Below are 21,355 nucleotides of genomic sequence, written 5' to 3'. Positions count from 1 at the left end.
GCCCCAGTCACCGGGCGTCATTGGCTTAGGCGTGTGGGCCGTCGGCACCTTCTCCGCCCCGGTGCGGACGAGGCGGCCCGGCGCTGGCCGAGGCGTCCAGGGGGCGGAGCCGCCCGGAGGGCCCATCGTCTGTGGAGGCCGGTGAGTGCCGACCGCGCACGCGACCGCGCACGCGCGGGGAGCCGCGGCCGGCGAGGGGGGAAGGGCGACCCGCGGGCCCGGCGTCCTCGCTCCGCGCTCCGGGCGGCTCCGCCGAGCCGCGCTGCACACGTTCCGGCCCCGTGGCGGCCCCGGGACTTTGGTCTTCGCGTTTAAGAGCTTCCTCACCTGTCTCACTTGTTGCAAACTTATTTTCCGCGCGTCGTGCCCGCAAGGGACATGGAATCTCTGTCCGCGCACTCCCCATACCAGACCCTGCTGCTTCTGTCTCTTCCATCTGTCCTACGCGACCCTGATGTCAACCGTTATTGAACAGATCGGTCGGTTTTTGTGTGATTTGTTGTTGTTGTTGTTTTCGAGGTAAGGTCTCGCTCTAGCCCAAGCTGACCTGGGATTCTCTATGTAGACTCAGGCTGGCTTCGAACTCATGGCGATCGGAGCTCCTACCTCTGCCTACCGAGTGCTGGGATTAAAGGTGTGAGTCATCACGCCCGGCCTTTTTATTATTTATTTATTTATTCGGTATTTTTAGAAGTAGGGTCTCACTCTAGCTCAGGCTGACCAGGAATTCACTATGTCATCTCAGGGTGGCCTCGAACTCTCAGCGATTCTCCTGCCTCTGCCTCCCAAGTGCTGGAATTAAAGGCGTGCACTACCACACCCGGCTTTATTTTATTTCATTCTTTTTAATATTGGTACTGGGGATTGAACTCAGGTCCTCATGCTTACAAGGCAAGCATTGTACCAGCAGAGCTATCTCTGCAACCCTCAGATTGCTTTCTTTTTTCGTTTTCCTCAGTCTATCCCAGGCTGTCCCCCGAACTCATAGTGATCCGTGTACCTCTGCCTCCAGAGTGCTGGATCACAGGCGTGCTCTTTGGAGCCCTAGTGCCCATCGATTTTAACTCTGCAGACCAACCAACCATTTGTATCACTAACACATTCATGCTGCTTTTCTATATCAACTCAGAAGACAGTTAATAACAGTGTATTTGAGTCAGCCTGAGCTACCTGAGACCCCAAAAAACAAAAATAAACAGGTGTGGTAGCCCACACCTGTAATCTCAACACTGTGGGAGGCTGATGTAGGTGTATTACCGAGTTCCAGGTCACCCTGGGCTAGAGTTAGACCCTGTGTCAAAACAAACAAAATCAATAATAACACAAGACAAAACTGATACTGGTTTGCTTGTTTGGTTGGTTGGTTGGTGTTTTGAGGTAGGGTCTCGCTTTAGCACAGGCTGACCTGGAATTCACTATGAACTCCCAGACCAACCTCAAATGCACAGCAGACCTCTCCTGAGTGCTGGGATTAAAAGCATGCACCAACCCCCCCCCCGCAAATTTTTTAAATGAAATACATTATATTGTATGTTTGAGATAAGTCTAATGTAAATTATAACAAAACTAGAGGTACAGTGAGCCCTTAAATCATTGGCAATATGCATTTGAATGAAAGCATTTTCTAGACCTAGTTAATGGTTAACTTGCTTGAGCCTTGCCACACTGGTACAGTTTTCTTCAATGTCTTATGGTTGGATACACAAGTGTATTTTTCTGTCACTAGCTATGGTAATGACAGGTTTTCACCTGTTTCACTTACAAAGTGGCACTGATAGGAATGAATAGCAGACATTAGGGCTGAATAGAGAGGTACTTTCTGAAACCTGGTGTTCAGTCATACAACTTGCATGTCTCAATAATTGTCCTGTCTGTGAAATGTTCAGTCATCAAATGCTTTTAAATCTTAAAAAAAAAAATTTTTAATTTATTTTATTTGTTTGGTGTGGTGGAGCATTCCTTTAATCCCAGCACTCGGGAGGCAGAGGTAGGTGGGTTGCCATGAGTTCAAGTCCACCCTAAGACTATATAGTGAATTCCAGGTCAGCCTGGGCTAGAGCAAGACCCTACTTCAAGAAAAGAAAAAGAAAAAGAAAATAAAAACTTTTTTTTGTGTGTGAGGTAGGGTCTCACTCTAGCTCAGACTGACCTAGAATTCACTATGTAGTATCAGGGTGGTCTTGAACTCAAGGTGATCCTCCTACCTCCACCTCCCGAGTGCTGGGATTAAAGGCGTGTGCCACCACACCTGACGTATTTTATTTATTTGGAGAGGAGCAGAGAATGGGTATGCCAGGGCCTTCAGCCACTGTAAATTAACTCCAGATGCATGTGCCATTTTGTGCATCTGGCTTACATAGGTCCTAGGAACCTTACCCAGGTCCTTTGGCTTCACAGGCAAGCACCTTAACTGCTAAGCCATCTCACCAGCCCCATCTTTTTATTTTTTAATGTAACAAATTCATGAAAGACAAAAAGCCTAAAGTATCACAAATTGGGAGGGAAAAAAAAAGGTGAATATATGCAATACAGGGTCCTCAATCTGTAGCCTAGGCTGGTCTCAAATTTGGTGATCCTCCTTCCTCAGCCAACCAAGAACTGGGAATCTCAGATGAGCCACCACACCCAGCCCTTTTTTGTAACAGAGTAAGGTACTATTTAGCATACTTTGGGAAAACCTTAAATGAGTAACCTGGAACCCTGTTCAGTTAGTATATGTGAAGGAGAGCCCCTGTTCTGCCTGACTTGATAAATGTGGCTTTTGTTGTTATCAAATACAAGGCTTTGAGGTGATTGGGTTTGAAATGTAAGGATTTATTTTTTACATTAATTTTTTCATGCTGTTCTGACAGTTGTACTTTTTCAAAGCTTATATGTGGTAAAATAAGAGCCTAGTTCCTAAAAGTGCTTTTAAATTAATCCGGAAAGATCTGTTTTTGTTTTTGTTTTTTGTTTTCCAAGTGAATCCTGAAAATTTATTGAGAGAATATCAGATAGTAATCCTCTGCTTTACAGCTCATGATAATAATCAGAAAATATACATTTTGAAATGAAAGTCAAAAGAAAATATTACAAATGATGCATATTACGGAGTTTTATTTATACATAAACAAAGCAATACTAGAAGCATATTTACTGCCCACAGTCTGTGACGTGGCGAGTTTCTGTTTAAGAAAGATCTGTTTTGGTGAATTGGCTGTGATGTTTTAAATTACTGTCATGTTTTGAGCAGTAAATGGCTTCCTTATTTAATGGGCCCATGATATTGACACAGTACTTTTCTCTCTTTAAAAAGAAATACAGGCTGGAGATTAGCCGGGCGTGGTGGCACACATCTTTAATTCCAGCACTCGGGAGGCAGAGGTAGGAGAATCGCCGTGAGTTCGAGGCCACCCTGAGACTACATAGTGAATTCCAGGTCAGCCTGGGCTAGAACGACACCGTACCTGGAAAAAAAGCAAAAAAGGGGGGAGGGAGAGAGAAAAGTTTTTTTTAGGAGAGAAGTGCATAAGAGTCTGTCCCTCCCTGCAGATTTATAGGTAATTAACAGTTAGTTGCTAGTGGAAGGAGGCCCTACCCCTTCTTGAGGACTTATAGGCAGTTAACAGTTGCTGAGAATGAGACGTTTCCTTCAGTGATATAGCCACTGGTAAGTTGCCCCTGTAAATAACCCCTCACCCATGCTCCTGCAAGCAACCCTAATTAAACTCACTGGTTTACTAAAAAAAAAAAAAAAAAGGCATGAAAGAAAGCCAGGCATGGTGGTGCACGCCTTTAATCCCAGCACTTGGGAGGCAGAGGTAGGAGGATCACTGTGAGTTCGAGGCCAGCCTTAGTCTACATAGTCAATTCCAGGTCAGCCTGGGCTAGAGCGAGACCTTACCTCGAAAAACAAAACAAAAGTCTTTAAAAGCTTTACAAAGAGAAATAGCTTCATTTCCATAACTAGTATTTTCGCTTATGTGTAGAATGATATACGTGGAGAGTGTTGGTATATACACATGTATGTGCCCTTGCTGAATGAATTTCACGTGCTCCCCTGCAGCCTGGCGCACTGGCCTGCAGTAGCCAGAGCTGAAAGTTGTGTGTCTCCTCCATCATTCTTTCAGGCATATTTATTTGAGCCAGATTCTTACTGATCCCAAAGTTTGTGGCTTCTTTCACAAGCTCCTGCAATATTTTTAAGGTTTTTTAAAAAAGATTTATTTATTTATTAGAGAGAGAGATAATAGGTGTGCCAAGGCCTCCAGATACTGCAAACAAATTCCAGATACATGTGCCATCATGTGCATCTGGCTTACATGGGACCTGGAGAATCGAACCTGGGTCCTTAGGCTTTGCAGGCATGTGCCTTAACCACTAAGTCATCTCTCCAGCCCTGCTTTAAGGTTTTAATTGATGGTCTAGAGAGATGGTTCAATGGTTAAAGGCACTTTCTTGCAAAGTCTGATGGCCTGTGTTCAATTCCCCAGTTGCCCACCCACAGCCTAACTGGCAAGAGATCCTGCACGTACACACATGTGCAAATACTACATAAATAAAATTTTGAAAATTCACACATAGTAATTGTACATATTGCAGGTATAGTATGACTGGCTATTCCTTTAGGCTGTACACTATAGTCTATATAAAGATCAGAACAGGATAATGGCATATCCATCAGACATTATCATTTCCTTGTGTGGTGAAGCTCCTGCAATTTTTAAAAATATTTTATTTATTTGAGAGAGAGAAAGAGAGAGAGAGAGGATGGACACACCAGGGCCTCCAGCCACCACAAACAAACTCCAGATGTGTGTGCCCCCTTGTCCATCTGGCTTACTTGGATACTGGAAAATCAAACCTGGGTCCTTAGGCTATGCAATCAAATGCCTTAACTGGTAAACTATCTCTTCAGTCCAAGCTCCTGCAATTTTAAAGTCTTTGCTCCCCTACAGGACTGGGGTTACAGACACATGTAGCCACGCCCAGCTGTTTATGTGGGTCTTGGGCATCAAAGTGATCTCTCAGACCTCCTCAGGCCTTCAGCTTGCATAGGAAGTGTTCTTAAACACTCAGCCATCTACTTGGCCTCGTTATCAGCATTTTTTTTTTTTTTTTTTTTGAGGCAGGGTCTCTTTCTAGCCCAGGCTGACCTGGAAATCACTATGTAGTTTCAGGGAGGCTTTGAACTCATTGCAATCCCCCTACCTCTGCCTCCTTAGTGCTGGGATTAAAGGCATGTACCACCATGTCCAGCATTATTTATTTTTTGGGGGAAATTTTTAATTTTATTTACTTATTTACTTGAGAGAGAGAGAGGCAGACAGAGAGAGAATGGGCATGCCAGGGCCTCCAGCCACTGCAAACGAACTCCAGACACATGTGCCACCTTGTGTATCTGGCTTGCCTGGGTAGCAGGGAATTGAAACTGGGTCCTCAGGCTTCTCAGGCAAGCACCTTAACCACTAAACCATCTCTCCAAACCTTGAGAGCAATTTTTCAATTATTTATTTATTTGACAGAGAGAAAGAGAAGGAGGGGGGGAGAGAACGGGTGTGCCAGGGCTCTAACCACTGGAAACAAACTCCAGATGTGTGCGCCCCTTGTGCATCTGGCTTACGTGGGTCCTGGGGAATCTAACCTGGGTCCTTTGGCTTTACAGACAAACACCTTAACTGCCAAGCCATCCCTCAAGCCCAAGAGCAATTTTTTAGGGCAACCTTCGTGAACATAAAAGGACTATCCTTTTCTAATCTAGTTTCGCACCTCCACTTTTTCATGGAGGCAGACTGTTATATATCACAGACAGGTCTCAAACTGGACACATAAATGAGGATGAACTGGGTCTCCTAATCCTCCTATCTCCTGAGTGTTGGATTTATATGTGTGCCACCAAGCCCAGATTGTGAGGTGCTGGGGATGAAACCCAAGGGTTAGTTCATAGTAGACAGTGCTCAGCCAACTGAGCTATATCAGCCCTGGTTTACTGCCTAAGTGGAAAAGTGTACTCTTTGTAAAAACTTCAAGTAGGGGGCTGGAGAGATGGCTTAGCGGTTAAGCGCTTGCCTGTGAAGCCTAAGGACCCCGGTTCGAGGCTCGGTTCCCCAGGTCCCACGTTAGCCAGATGCACAAGGGGGCGCACGCATCTGGAGTTCGTTTGCAGAGGCTGGAAGCCCTGGCGCACCCATTCTCTCTCTCTCCCTCTACCTGTCTTTCTCTCTGTGTCTGTCTCTCTCAAATAAATAAATAAAATAAAATAAAATATTTAAAAAAAAAAAACTTCAAGTAGGCAAGACTACTGTGTTTTCTGTTCTGGCAAAAGGGGGGGAGGGCTAAAGAGATTGCTTAGTGGTTAAGGCACTTGCCTGCAAAACCAAAAGACCCAGGTTTGATTCTCCAGGACCCACATAAGCCAGATGCACAAGATGGCACATGTGTCTGGAGTTTGTTTTCAGTGGCTGAAAGCCTTAGCATACCCATTGTCTCTCTGTTTCAATCTCACTCTGTCTCTCAAATAAATTATTAAAACAAGGGAAGAGGAAAAGCTGAGAGCAAAATTTTTTTGCAGTCAATACACCTGTATATTTCTATTGTTTGTAATGTGTGGAATCCTAAAAGGTCATGCATAGTGGCTCATGCTTGTAATCCCAGGACTCAAGAGGCTGAGGTAGGAGGATGGCTGAGAGTTCAAGGCCAATATATGTTACATAGTGAGTTCAAGACCAGCCTAGGCTACAGAGTGAGACCCTGTCAAAGAGAGAGAGAGGGCTGGAGAGATGGCTTAGCAGTGTGCAACCTTGTGCACTTGCATCACTGTGTGTCTGGCTTACGTGGGACCTAAAGAGTCGAACATGAGTCCTTAGGTTTCACACAAGGGGTCACATGCATCTGGAGTTTTAATTGCAGTGTCTGGAGGCCATAGTGTGCCAATCCTCTCCCTTCTTCCCTCCCTCCCTCTCCCTCTCTCTCTCAATCTCCTTCTCTCTCTCTCTCTCTTGCCTAAAAAAAGGCCAGCCTGTTGGGTTTGCCTCAAAAAAAAAAAAAAAAAAAAAGAAAGAGTGAGAGAGAAAGGGGGGAGGGAGGGAGCTGGAGAGATGTCTTAGTGGTTAAGCACTTGCCTGTGAAGCCTTAGGACCCCAGTTTGAGGCTCTATTCCCCAGGACCCACATTAGCCAGATGCACAGGGGGCACATGCATCTGGAGTTAGTTTGCAGTGGCTGGAGGCCCTGGAGTGCCCATTCTCTCTATTTCTCTCTATCTGCCTCTTTCTCTGTCTGTTGTTCTCAAATAAATAAATAAAAATAAACAAAAAATATATAAAGGAAGGAAGGAAGCTAAAAGTACTGTTTTATTATATTTTTATGTGTCTTTGTGTGTGTATTCATATAATGAGTATGTGTGGAAGTCAGAAGACAATCTTTTCCTTCCACCATGTTTGAGATAGGTCTCTCTCTCTCTCTCTTTTATTTTTATTTTTTTATTTTTTTTAATTTTTATTAACATTTTCCATGATTATAAAATATATCCCATGGTAATTCCCTCCCTCCCCACCCCCACACTTTCCCATTTGAAATTCCATTCTCCATCATATTACCTCCCCATTACAATCATTGTACTTACATATATACAATATCAACCTATTAAGTACCCTCCTCCCTTCCTTTCTCTTCCCTTTATGTCTCCTTGGTAACTTACTGGCCTCTGCTACTAAGTATTTCCATTCTCACGCAGAAGCCCAGTCATCTGTAGCTAGGATCCACATATGAGAGAGAACATGTGGCGCTTGGCTTTCTGGGCCTGGGTTACCTCACTTAGTATAATACTTTCCAGGTCCATCCATTTTTCTGCAAATTTCATAACTTCATTTTTCTTTACCGCTGAGTAGAACTCCATTGTATAAATGTGCCACATCTTCATTATCCACTCATCTGTTGAGGGACATCTAGGCTGGTTCCATTTCCCTCTCTTTTATTTTTAAATATTTTTATTTTTATTAATTTTTTTTTGAGAGAGAGAGAGAAGAGAATGGGTGTGCCAGTCCTCCAGCTGCTATAAACGAACTCCAGGCACATGTGCCACCTTGTGCATCTGGCTTCCATGGGTCCTTTGGCTTTGCAGGCAAGCGCCTTAACAGTTAAGCCGTCTCTCCAGCCTGAGATAGGTCTCTCTTGTTTTGTCACTAGGAAGACCAGACTAGCTGGCTCAGATTCTCCTGACTTTGCTCCCCATTGTTGTAGATGTGTTGGGATTACAAATGCGTGTACATCTTAGCATTTGGCTTTATGTGGGTTCTGGGGATCCAAATTCTGGTTGGCAGTCTTGCAGAACAAGCACTGTTAACTACTGAGGCATTTACCCAGTCATTTCAAAAAATTTTATTGTGTGTGTGTGTGCATGCGCTTATGAGTGTGGTAAAGCCTCTAGCCATGCAGACCAACACCAGACCTTTGCATCTTTTTTTGCATCCAGTTAATGTAGGTTGCTTAGGAATTGAACCTTGACCAATAGGCTTTGCAATCAAGTGTCTTTTAACCAATCAGGCATCTTCCCAGCCCAATTTTTAAAATTTATTTTTTAAAAATATTTAATGCTGGGCATGGTGGTGCATGCCTTTAATCCCAGCACTTGGGAGGCAGAGGTAAGAGGGTCGCCATGAGTTCGAGGCCACCTTGAGACTACATAGTGAATTCCAGGACAGCTGAGCTACAGTGAGACCCTACCTTGAAAAACAAAAATAAAAACTATATATATAATTTAATTGCAAGGGGGAGAGAGAGAGAATGGGTGTACCAGGAGCCTCTAGCCATTGCAAGTAAACTCCAGATGTATGCACTACTTTATGCATCTGGCTTTACATAGATACTGAGGAATGGAACCTGTCTGAGTCATTAGACATTACAGGCAAGTACTGAGCAATCCTTCCAGCCCCGCTATTTTTAATTTTTGTTTATTTATTTTGGTATGTTGAGGTAGTATCTCACTCTAGCTCAGGCTGACCTTGAATTCACTGTGTAGTCTCACGGTGGCCTCCATCTCACAGTGATCCTCCTCCCTCTGCCTCCCAAGTTCTGGGATTAAAGGTGCGTACCACCATACCCAACTTTTTATATTTTTTATTTTAAAAAATGTCAGGCTTGGGGCTGGAGAGATGGCTTAGCAGCTAAGCGCTTGCCTGTGAAGCCTAAGGACCCCGGATCAAGGTTCAATTCCCTAGTACCCACGTTAGCCAGATGCACAAGGGGCCGCACACATCTGGAGTTCGTTTGCAGTGGCTGGAGGCCCTGATGCGCCCATTCTCTCCCTCTCTCTCTCTCTCTCTCTCTCTCTCTTTCTCTCTCTCTCTTTATGTACCTCTTTCTCTCTCTGTCTGTTGCTCTCAAATAAATAAAAATAAACAAAAAATGAAGGAAAAAAAAAAAGAATGTCAGGCTGAAGAGATGGCTCAGAGGTTAAAGGCACTTGCTTACAAAGCCTAATGGCCTGGGTCCAATTCCCCAGTACCCACATAAAGCCAAATGCACAAAGTGGTACATGTGTCTAGAATTCATTTGCAGTGGCAGGAGGCCCTGGCATACCTGTACTCACTCACTCTGTCTGCCTCTTTTTCTCTGTCTCAAATAAGTAAATAAATAATATTGGGGGGGGGGGTTCAATGTAGAGTCATATTCTAGCTCAGGCTGACCTGGAATTCACTATGTAGTCTCAGGATGGCCTTGAACTCAGGGCAATTCTCCCACTTCTGCCTTCCCAGTGCTGGGATTAAAGGCATGCACTACCATGCCCAGCAAAATAATAATATTTAAAAAAAATAATGTCACATGTTACTGTGCTATCTTTGAGGACTTCTTTACAAACTCTGCCATAGCAACACACTCCAGGATATCATTTTAGCCTTACTGCCATATATAAACAACTTGCTTCTTTTCTCTTCTTCCCAGTTATGCCCTCTCAGGATGCTTTACTTTCCCTGGAGGGGAATGTGGAGGAGAAAGAAATGATTGATGGATCACAGATAGCCAGATGCCAGGTAAATTCAGTTTCCCTCTCCTCTAAAAAGCTATCATTGTTCTCAGAATATAGGCATTTTTGCTTTTTGATTCTCAAGTATTGAGTCCCCAATCCAGAACCCAAGAGACTGTTAGGGCAAGTGATATAATCTTGACACAGTAATATTTTACTTTATTTCTGCCTTTCTGAGGTAGGGTCTTGCTCTTCGCCCAGGCTGACCTGGAATTCACTATGTAGTCTCAGGGTGGCCTGGAACTCACAGTGATCCTCCTACCTCTGCTTCCTAGGTGCTGGAATTAAAAGTGTGTGCCACCACGCCTGGCTTGACACACTATTTCTTACTTGCCTTTTGTATTTCTTTATAGCTCTTCTCCTTGGATTCATTTCTGTACTAGATATTGTAAAGCAAACAAAAGAAACAGACTTTTAAAAAAGTTTTTCTAAGTAGGGTTTCAGCCTAGTTCAGGCTGACCTAGAATTCACTATGTAGTCTCAGGGTGGCCTTGAACTCATGGTGATCCACCTACCTCTGCCTTCCAAGTGCTGGAATTAAAGGCATGCACTACCATGCCTGGCTCAGATTTTTTTTAATTGCCTTTTATTTAAACAGGTCACTAGAATTTATATAACTACTGTCTATTAACACAAGGACTGAAACCCAGATCACAGTAACATCTGGGAACTCTTAGGATTATTAAATATCACTGTGGATATCTGCTACCATGAGTTAAAGCTTATCAAGAATCTATTGTAGGAGATCACCTTGAGACTACATAGGTAATTCCAGGTCAGCCGGAGCTAGAGTGAGACCCTACCAGAAAAAAAAAAAAAATCTATTGTAGGGCTGGAGAAATGGCTTAGTGGTTAAGGCATTCGCCTGCAAAGCATAAGGACGCAGGTTCAATCCCCCAGTACCCATGTAAACCAGATGTAGAGAGTGGTGCATGTGTCTGGAGTTCATTTGCGGTGGCTGACCCATTCTCTCTATCTGCATCTCTCTCTCAATCTCTCTCCAGTAAATAAATAAATAAATGAGAATATCAAAAGAAATAAAATAAAAATAATCTGTTGTAGAATGACTGGGGAGATAGCTCAGTTAGTTTTAGTCCCAGAATGCATGTCAGGAAAGCCAAGCATGGGCTAGAGAGATGGCGCTTGCCCATGCATGAAGCCTAAAGACCCATGTTCAACTCTCCAGGTCCCACATAAGCCAGATGCAAGGTGACGCAAGTGTACAAGGTTGCAGTGTGCACTAGGTGACACATGCATCTCAAGTTTGATTACAGTGGCTGGAGGCCCTGGCATGTCAATTCTCGGTCTCTGTCTCCCTCTCTCTTTCTTTATCTTTCTCACTCTATCACATTTTTTAAAAGACCAATCTGTTAGGCTTACCTCAAAAAAGGGGGGGGCTGGGGAGATAGCAGGTAAAGGCACTTGCTTGCAAAGCCTGCCAGCCCAAATTCGATTCCCCAGTATTCATGTAAAGTCAGATGCACAACATAGCACATGCAGCTTGAGTTAATTTACAGCAGCAAGATGCCCTGGTATATCTATACTCTCTCTGCTTTCCTCCTACTCTTAAGTATTTAAAAATATTTTTGGCTGGAGAGATGGCTTAGTGGTTAAGCGCTTGCCTGTGAAGCCTAAGGACCTGGGTTTGAGGCTGATTCCCCAGGACCCACAAGGGGGCGCACACATCTGGAGTTTGTTTGCAGTGGCTGGAGGCCTTAGCATGCCCATTTTTTCTCTCTCTCTCTCTCTCTCTCCATACACACACACACACACACACACACACACACACATATACACATATATATGTATATAAAAATATCTGCCTTTCTCTCTGTGTCTTTTGCTCTCAAATAAATAAATAATGAACAAAAAAATTTAAAATAATAATAATATTTTAGCCAGGTGTAGTGGCACACACTTTTAATCCCAACACTTGGGAGGCAGAGGTAGGAGGATTGCCTTGAGTTTGAGGCCACCCTGAGATACAGTGAATTCCAAGTCAGCCTGGGCTAGAATGAGACCCAATCTCAAAAATAAATAAATAATAATCATATTTTTAAATATTTTATTCATTTATTTGACGCACAGAGAGGGAATGGGTACAGCAGGGCCTCCAGCCACTGCAAAAATGAATTCCAGATGCACATGCCACTTTGTGCATCCGGCTTTACTTGGGTGCTAGGGAATTGAACTCTGGTCCTTAGGCTTTGTAGGTAAGTGCCTTAACTGCTGAGCCATCTCTCCAACCCTAAATAAATATTTTTTAAAGCCATGCATGGTGGGGTATGCTTGTAGAGGCAGAGACAGAAGAACCCTGGAGCTCACTGGCCAGCCAGTGTAGTCTGTCTGGTTAGTTCCAGGTCAGTGAAAGACTCTACCTCAAAAAGAAAAGGTGCGTGGTTCCTGAAGAATCACACCCAGGTTGTCCTCTGCCCTCCACACTCAAGCACACACATACATACACAAAAGAACCTATTGTGTAGGACTGGGAATATAGCTCTGTGGTACAGTACTCATCTAGCATTCATAAGGTCCTTAGTTCAATCCCCAAGTCTCCAGTATTCCTGCCCCCTGACACACAGACACACAAAGGAGGGGGGGGGACTGGGGAAATGGCTTAGCAGTACAGCATTGAACTACGAAGTCTAAAGACCTGGGTTCAGTTCCTGAAGACCCACGTAAGCCAGATGCACAAGGGGGCTGTGTCTGGAGTTCGTATGTAGTGGCTAGAGGCCCTGGCGTGCCCATTCTCTCTATCTATCTCTTTCTCTCATAAATAAATAAATAAATAAATAAATTTTTTAAGCCCAGGAATTTAAGTATTGTGTCTGTTGAGGAGATACAAGTACTAACTTTCTGTGGACAGTAGCCAAATGCTTTGGCATAAATAAATGCCCTTCACTTTAAAAATTATTGGTGCCAAATTGGTGTGAGCAAGGAGGGATGTGCTTGGTATTCCAGGAGTTGCTAACATTCCAGGATGTGGCCGTGCATTTCACCAGAGAGGAGTGGGCACAGCTGACCCCTGCTCAGAAGAACCTCTATCAAGATGTGATGCTGGAGAACTATAGGAATCTGGTTGCACTGGGTAAGCTTGCAGTTCTCATGACATCAGAAACCATCAAACAGGTTCATCTCCTTAAAGAGTATGAGGCACCGAAACTTTTGTGAATGTAATCTGGGTCATCAAGGATACCGGCAGCTGGGTATGATGGTGCACCCCTTTGATTCCAGCACTTGGGAGGCAGAGGTAGGAGGATTGCTATGAGTTCAAGGCCACTCTGAGACTACATAGTGAATGCCAGGTCAGCCTGGGCTAGAGTGAGACCCTATCTGGAAAAACAAGAACAAAACAAATAAAAACCAAGAAGATGGGCTGGAGAGATGGCTTAGCAGTTAAGATGTTTGCCTGCAAAGCCAAAGGACCCAGGTTCGTATTCCCCAGGACCCACGTTAGCCAGATGCACAAGGGGGTGCACATGTCTGGAGTTCATTTGCAGTGGCAGGAGGCCTTGGCTCGCCCATTCTTTCTGTCTCTCTCTGACAGATAAATAAACAAATAAAAATAAAATACTTTTATTTTTATTTTTTTAAATAAAATACTTTTAAAAAACAAGAATACTGGGCAGTTTTGGAGATGGAGACTTTTTGTTTTTGTGTTTTGAAGGTAGGGTTTCACTCTAGTCCACGCTGGCCTGGAATTCCTCAGGGTGTAATCGAACTCATGGCTATCCTCCTACCTCTGCCTCCTGAGTGCTGGGATTAACGGCGAGTGCCACCATGCCTGATCCCTTTTTTTCAGCTCTTTTCCTCTCAGGTGAAAGTCTAGGACCTCTGGGGGTTGGTTGGTTTGTTTCTTGTTTTGTTTTGCTTGTTTTTGTTTTTGTTTTTTCCCTAAGGTAGGGTCTTAGTGTAACCCAGGCTGACCTGGAACTCAGAGATCCTCCTATCAGCTTCCTGAGTGCTGAGATGGCAGGGCTTTTGTTGTTTGTTTGTTTGTTTTTCAAGGTAGGGTCTCACTTTAGCCCACCCTGACCTGGAATTCACTATGTAGTCTCAGGGTGGCCTTAAACTCACCACGATCCTCCTACCTCTGCCTCCCGAGTGCTGGGATTAAAGGCCTGCACCACCACACCCAGCTGAGAAGGCAGTTTTGAACCAACATGCCTGGCTTGGAAAGAGTTCTAATACTTTCGTCCTCTGAAAACTCCTAAGAGATGCCTTTTCCCCATGACTAGGGCATCAGCTTTCTAAACCAGAGGTGATCACACACTTTGAACAAGAAGAACCAGTGATGCTAGGAAGCAGCAGCCTGCTGGACGTACTTCCAGGTGAGGAGCATGCTCAGAGGGAAACAGACACTTCTGAAAGAGCCGTGGAGTGCGCTCCAGTTCCTCTCCCCTTGGAACTGAAAGAATACTGAGACCTCTGAAAAGATCCTGCATTCCATTGATGCTTTTGTGTTTTTAAATTTCTTTTTTAATTTTCATTCATTTATTTATTTATGAGAGGGAGAGAGAAAGGGAAAGAATGGGCATGCCAAGGCCTCTAGCCACTACAATTAAACTCCAGATGCATGTACCACCATGTGCATCTGGCTTACATGGGTTCTGGGGAGTCAAACCTGGGTCTTTAGGCTTCGCAGGCAAGCACCTTAGCCATTAAGCTATACCTTCAGCCCAATGTTTTTTTGTATTTTTCCAGAATGGTTGTCATTTTTTTCTGATTGAATGGAAAAATATATATTTATAACCCAAAAAAGTTTACACAATACCAAAGTTACTGGGGAAGTATTAGTTTGAACTATTATAAACACTTTAATGTTGCAGATGGCCATCAAGTCTTTCCTCTGTTGTTGTTTTTTTGTTTGTTTGTTTGTTTTTTCATATATCCTCTCAGTATATTTTTTTTTGTTAGTGGCAGTACTGGGAATTGAATCCAGGGCCTTGTGAATGCTAGGCAAACACTTACCACTGAACTATATCCCTAAACCCTCTCAATATTCTTTAAATTTTTCATATCAAAAATTTCGAGGTGTGGTGGCACATACCTTTAAACCCAGCATTCAGGATGCAGAGGTAGAAGAATCGCCATGAGTTCAAAGCCACCCTAAGACTACATAGTGAATTCTAGGTCAGCCTGGGCTAGAGCAAGACCCTACCTCAAAAAATAAAAAGACAAAAATATGAGGCTGGAGAGATTTCTTAGTGGTTAAGGCACTTGCTTGCAAAACCGAAGGACCCATGTTCAACTCCCCAGATCCCACATAGCCAGATGCACAAAGTGACACATGTACAAGGTCATGCATGTGCACAAGGTGTTGCCCACATCTAGACTTGGATTGCAGTGGCTGGAGGCCCTGGCTTGCCAATTATCTCTCATAAAAAAGTAAAAATAAAAGACAAACATATGTGCTGGAGAGATGGTTCAATAGTTAATACACTTACCTGCAAACCCTAACAACCTGAGTTCAATTCCCCAGTGCCTATGTAAAGCTACATGCACAAAGTGGTGCATGTGTCTGGAGTTCATTTGCAGTGACTAGAGATCCTGGTGTGTCCATCCTCTCTCTATCTCTCTCCCTATCTCTCCCTCCCTCCCTCTCCCTCTCCTTCTCTCTTCTCTCTGTCTCTGCTTGCAAACAAAATGAAATTTTAAAAAAAACGTAGAGAAAAAAATTCTCTATTTACCTACTTTCCATTTTTTTCCTTTTTATCCAACTTACTGTCCACTTCCCCAGGCCTCATTTCTCATTCTCTTGCTCACATTTGTGATGTGGTTTCTCTTTCATGTGCTGTTAAAACTTGTATCCTTGCAGCTTGTTACCAAGGCTACTGTCCTCAAACTCAATAGCTAAAAGGCCAGTCATGATCTTGTTGGACTGGATTATGTTGTCTTCATCATCTTGAAGTCTTCTTCCACCCTGGCTGCTACTACATGCTACTCTTGTCTCTTCTAATTTGCCTCCAAACCTCTGCCTCCGCCTTTCACAACCTCTCTTCTGCCTCATTCCTCCAGGCCTGGTGTTTGGCTCTGCAGTTGCCTTTAGGCAATTGTTATACTCTTCATCTTGACAGGATCCCAGTATCTCACTCACATTCTCCTTACAGGTTTTCAGTTACATTTTTGTTTATTAATGTCATGCTATCCTTTAATTACCTACTTCAAACCTTAGGCTTGACTTTATTGCTCTTTAAACAAATAAAATAAAACAGGAACTGGAGAGATGGCTCAGCAGTTAAGGTGCTTGCCTGCAAAACCTAAATGACCAAGTTTAATTCCCCAGTACCCACGTAAAGCTAGATGCACAAAGTAGTACATGCACCTAGAGTCTGTTTGCAGCAGCTGGAGGCCCTGGTGTGCCCATCCCTTCTGTCTGTCTCTCTTCTATCTATCTCTGTTTGCAAATGTAAGATAAAAAAAAATTTTTTTTTTGGTCATTCAAGGTAGGGTTTCACTCTAGCCCAGGCTGGAATTCACTCTGTAGTTTCAGGTTGGCCCAGAACTTACAACACTCCTCCTACTTCTGCCACCTGAGTGCTGGGATTAAAGGTGTGTGCCATCATGCTCAGCTATACTCATCTCCTTCTTACAATCACAGGGAACATATTTGAAAGCTGTCTGAGTCATCCCCAGGAAACTGGGTGACTATTTCATTATTGTCCTAATTGAGGCACGTGGGCTGGAGGGATGGCTTAGCAGTTAAAGCATTTGCCTGCTGAGCCAAAGGACCTAGGTTCAATTCCCAGGACCCACATTAGCCAGATCAGATGCAACAGGGGGCACATGCACTGGAGTTTGTTTGTAGTGGCTAGAAGCCCTGGCATGCCCATTCTCACTCTCTCTCCCTCTTCTCCCTCTTTCTCTGTCAAATAAATAAATATAAATAAAATACTAATTGAGGCACCTGACAGTGAAAGCAAGTGCCTTAATAATTATGCTTAATAATTATCTGGCTGTGGTCTCCCCTATCTATGATCCCAGCACTCAAGAGGTTCAGCAGGTGGTCCAAAGGTTTGAGGCCAGCCTGGCCTACTTAGTGAGGCGCATCTCAAAGAAACAAAACAAAAAGTGGTTGAAACAAAAAGGAAATTTCATTTATTTATTTATTTATTTATTTGAGAGTGACAGACACAGAGATAAAGACAGATAGAGGAAGAGAGAGAGAATGGGCACACCAGGGCTTCCAGCCTCTGCAAACGAACTCCAGATGCGTGCGCCCCCTTGTGCATCTGGCTAACGTGGGACCTGGGGAACCGAGCCTCGAACTGGGGTCCTTAGGCTTCACAGGCAAGCACTTAACCACTAAGCCATCTCTCTAGCCCGGAAATTTCATTTTTGTCATAATCCATAAATTGTACTTGTTCAAAAAATAGTTTATATATATATTTATGTCAACATAGGGAAAATCAAGCAAGGTGACCTCCCAAGTATTGGCACTGATTATTTCTAGGAGATAGGACTCTATGCATTTCCATGCTATTTGAATGTTACTCACATGAGTGGTACTTTCATCATTTTAAACAAAACTAAAAATAGAAATAAAGAGCTTTTAAATAAATAAATTGGAATTATAGTAGAACAAACTATAATTAAGCCTGATAGGTCCGGGACTTGGGGCTGCCTTCTTTCTCTGAGTACAGTCATTCCTCCAATATCTCCACACGTATTTGTCTGACACTTCTTTTTCTCCTGTTCATCTTCTTTCAACCATAGGCACTTCTGGGTGACTTCGTTTTGTTTTGTTTGAGATAGGGTCTTTTTTATTACTATTTTTTAGAGGTAGGGCTCACTCTGTAATCCAGGCTGGCCTTGAACTCACAGTGATCCTCTTACCTCTGTTTCCCGAGTACTGGACCTAAAGGTGTATGCCACCATGCCAGCCACTTTTAATGTCTAGGTACATGCTTTCATTTGTTTGTTTTTCAAGGTAGGGTCTCACACTAGCCCAAGCTGACCTGGAATTCACTATGTAGTCTCAGGGTGGCCTCGAACTCACCGCGATCCTCCTACCTCTGCCTCCCAAGTGCTGGGATTAAAGGTGTATGCCACCATGCCCAGCATTTTTTTGTTTGTTTTTTTAAAAGAATATTTCATTTATTTATTTATTTATTTATTTATTTATTTATTTATTTATTTATTTATTTATTTATGAGAGACAGGTAGAAACAGAGAGAGAATGGGTCACCAGGGACTCTAGCTGCTGCAAATGAACTCCAGACACATGAGCCACATTGTGCATCTGGTTTATGTGGATCCTGGGGAATCAAACCTGGGTCCTTTGGCTGTTCAGGCAAGTGCCTTAACCTCTGTCTAAGTCATCTCTCCAGCCCTACATACATATTTTTAAATTTCCTTCTGCTCACTCCTTCTCTTCCTCTCATCCTCTCCACTTTGTACATGTCCATATTTAAAAACATTCATTGTCAAATACTGCCAGTTTCACTTGGCAATTCATTATGAAACAATATCATCTTCAAAGCATAGTACTGGAAAGTATTTGTAATGTGTGAATTTCTTTTAGATGGGGAGAAAAGACCTGAAATGAAAAAGTCAACTCTCTTCCAGAATGTTTCTGATGAACATCAACGTCATGAGATTATAATGGAAAGACTAACAGGAGACAGTTTCTGGTACTCCATCTTAGGAGGACTCTGGGATTTTGACCATCAGTTAGAGTTTGGCCAAGAAAACCAGCAGAGACATTTGGAGCAAGTACCTTTCACCCACCAAAAAATTACACAGAGAAGCATAGAATGTAATAAATTTGAGGCAAACTATAGTCTGAACTCAGACTTTACTATGACTTTACATCAGAGAATTCCTTCAATCAAAATACCTCTTCATTGTGACACTCAAGACTTGATTGATTATCAGGGAAGCTACATAAGAGAGAATCCCTGTGAATATGAGAGCAGAAAAATCTTCAGTCAACATACTCTTCTTACTAATCATATTCACACCAGAGAGAAACCCAATGAATGTGGAAGGGCCTTCAGCCATAGCTCATCTCACACCCAACCTCAGATAGCCCTCATGGGAGAGAAACCCTATAAATGTGATGAATGTGGGAGAAGATTCAGCCAGAGAATACATCTTGTTCAACATCAGAGAATCCATACAGGGGAAAAACCTTTCATATGCAATGAGTGCGGGAAAGCATTCCGCCAGCATTCATCCTTTACTCAGCATCTGAGGATTCATACTGGAGAGAAGCCCTACAAATGTAACCAGTGTGGTAAAGCCTTCAGCCGCATCACTTCTCTTTCTGAGCATCATAGACTTCACACTGGAGAGAGACCTTATGAATGTAGTTTTTGTGGGAAAGCCTTCAGCCAGAGAACACATCTTAATCAACATGAAAGGACACACACAGGAGAGAAGCCCTACAAGTGTAGTGAATGTGGAAAAGCCTTCAGCCAGAGTGCACACCTTAACCAACATAAGAAGATACACACTCGTGACACATTATGTGACTATAAATATGAGAAAACATTAAGGCACAGCCCTTTCTTTAATGACACATAACTCATGGTGAGGGAAACCATAAACTTCCAGATGAGGAAAATTTTATATCAAGCTAATTTTTTCATTCATTATCAAGTTATAGTGGATAGAAAGCTTATCAATGAGCTTTTATGGATTTTGTTTGTTTGAAGTAGGGTCTCAGTGTAGCTCAGGCTGACCTGGAATTTACTATTTTGTCTCAGGATGGCCTTGAACTCACAGTGATCCTCCTACCCGTACTTCCTGAGTGCTAGGATTAAAGATGTGCGCCACCATGCCTGGCTCTAAGAGTGAGCTTTTAATGCATATGTTATATTTCCAGAAGGTGTTATCAGTAGTGAACGTTATTGATTTTACAAGTAAAATATATCAAGTCATGTTCTAAATCCAATGTAAAACTTAAAAGAAGCCAGGTAAGGTAGTGTATGCCTGTAATCTTAGCACTTGGGAAGTAAATGCAGGAGGATGAGGGACTCAAGACTATCCTTGGCTATATAATGAGTTCAGTGCCCACTTTTTTTTTGAGACAGTGCTGGTAATTTGAATGAATATCCTCCAGAGACTCATGGGTTTTTTGTTTGCTACAGGAGACTGTCTCAAAAAAAAAAAAAAAAAAAAAGGAAAAGAGAATGTAAATTCCAAAGGCAGTGACCTATACTTACTCACCTGTAAGTTTTATGCTTTAAAGCTCTTAAGTTATATGAATATTGATTAAACAAGACAATGTTATAATGTTACCAGTTGCATAAAACATAAAAAGCATATTTCTCAAACTTAGTCGTTTCTTGCTTTATTTACAGGTGTTTTTAATGTATTTTTTTTTTAATTTCATACATGTATACAGTGCATTTTGATCACATTGACCCTTATTACACTCTCATCCCTCCCCTACTCCTGCTAAACCCCTTCTTCTTGCCAGCTAGTCCCCCATTCTACTTTACTGCCGCACGTGCGTCGTGTGTGCCGCTCACTAACTTTAATTGGAGTTGCTTGCAAAAGCCTGGGTTGGGGATTGCTTACAGGAGCGTTAGTGACTGAAAGGCAGCTGCATCACTGCAAAGCCTTTCTCAGCATGAATGCAGACTTGTGAAAGCTACATCCTGTGAGCTCTCTGCCCACCTGGAAGGTGGTTCCACTGAAGTTTCCTCTTCCTCACCAACTATGCTTTTATAACCTTGGGGAGGGGCCTGTGAATCTTCTAAGATTTCTGAGTACTATATGTTTCATTAACTTCATAAGTCTTATGAGTCTCCTTCCTCACTCCAGGAGAGAATTTATTTATATGTTACTTATAAGTAAAAACATCTGAATTTCTAAAATTAAATACTCTCTTTTTTAAAATTGTTTTTCCAGAGCCTCACTCTAGCCCAGGCTATACAACATGGCCTGGCCATACTTAACTTTAGATTATTTACTTTTAAACACAACCCAGATTTAAGCATATAGAAACATTTTGTTAAAAAAACAAGCTGGCACACACCTTTAATCCCAGCACTCAGGAGACAGAGGTAGAAGGATCGCTGTGAATTCAGGCCAGCCAGAGACTACATAGTGAATTCCAATTCCAGGTTAAGACATTTGTCGAAAATAAATAAATAAATAAATTTTTTTTTTAAAAAAAGACATTTGTCGACAAAGCCAAAGGACCCAGGTTTGCTTTCCCACATCCCATGTAAGCCAGGTGCACAAGGGGGGGGGCGCATGCATCTGGAGTTCGTTTGCAGTGGCTGGAGGCCCTGGCATGCCCATTCTCTCTCTCTCTCTCTTCCTCTGTTTCTCTCTCTCAAATAAATCAATAAAAACTAAAAATATTAAAAATAAACAGCCAGGTGTGGTTCACACCTTT

General features: G+C 42.8%; 1 protein-coding gene across 2 annotated transcripts; it reads left to right on the top strand.

Moving 5' to 3' along the window:
- The first annotated feature begins 12 nt into the window (after window positions 1-12).
- On the top strand, window positions 13-20,122 carry Znf713 (zinc finger protein 713). Of its 2 annotated transcripts, none has more exons than XM_045143815.1 (5): window positions 13-141; window positions 9,921-10,009; window positions 12,964-13,090; window positions 14,241-14,333; window positions 18,527-20,122. In XM_045143815.1, the coding sequence occupies exons 2-5, from the start codon at window positions 9,923-9,925 to the stop codon at window positions 19,528-19,530; spliced, it is 1,311 nt and encodes a 436-aa protein (XP_044999750.1). In that variant the 5' UTR covers window positions 13-141; window positions 9,921-9,922; the 3' UTR covers window positions 19,531-20,122. The 2 variants fall into 2 exon arrangements, with proteins under 2 accessions (XP_044999750.1, XP_044999751.1); XM_045143816.1 differs by lacking the exon at window positions 13-141 and adding an exon at window positions 358-519.
- Window positions 20,123-21,355: the final 1,233 nt, after the last annotated feature.

The sequence above is a fragment of the Jaculus jaculus genome, chromosome 2 (genome assembly GCF_020740685.1).
Source record: "Jaculus jaculus isolate mJacJac1 chromosome 2, mJacJac1.mat.Y.cur, whole genome shotgun sequence".
In the NCBI taxonomy this organism is placed as follows: domain Eukaryota; kingdom Metazoa; phylum Chordata; class Mammalia; order Rodentia; family Dipodidae; genus Jaculus; species Jaculus jaculus.
The sequence above is the reverse complement of the archived record's forward strand: the minus strand, read 5'-3'. Positions and strand labels throughout refer to the sequence as shown.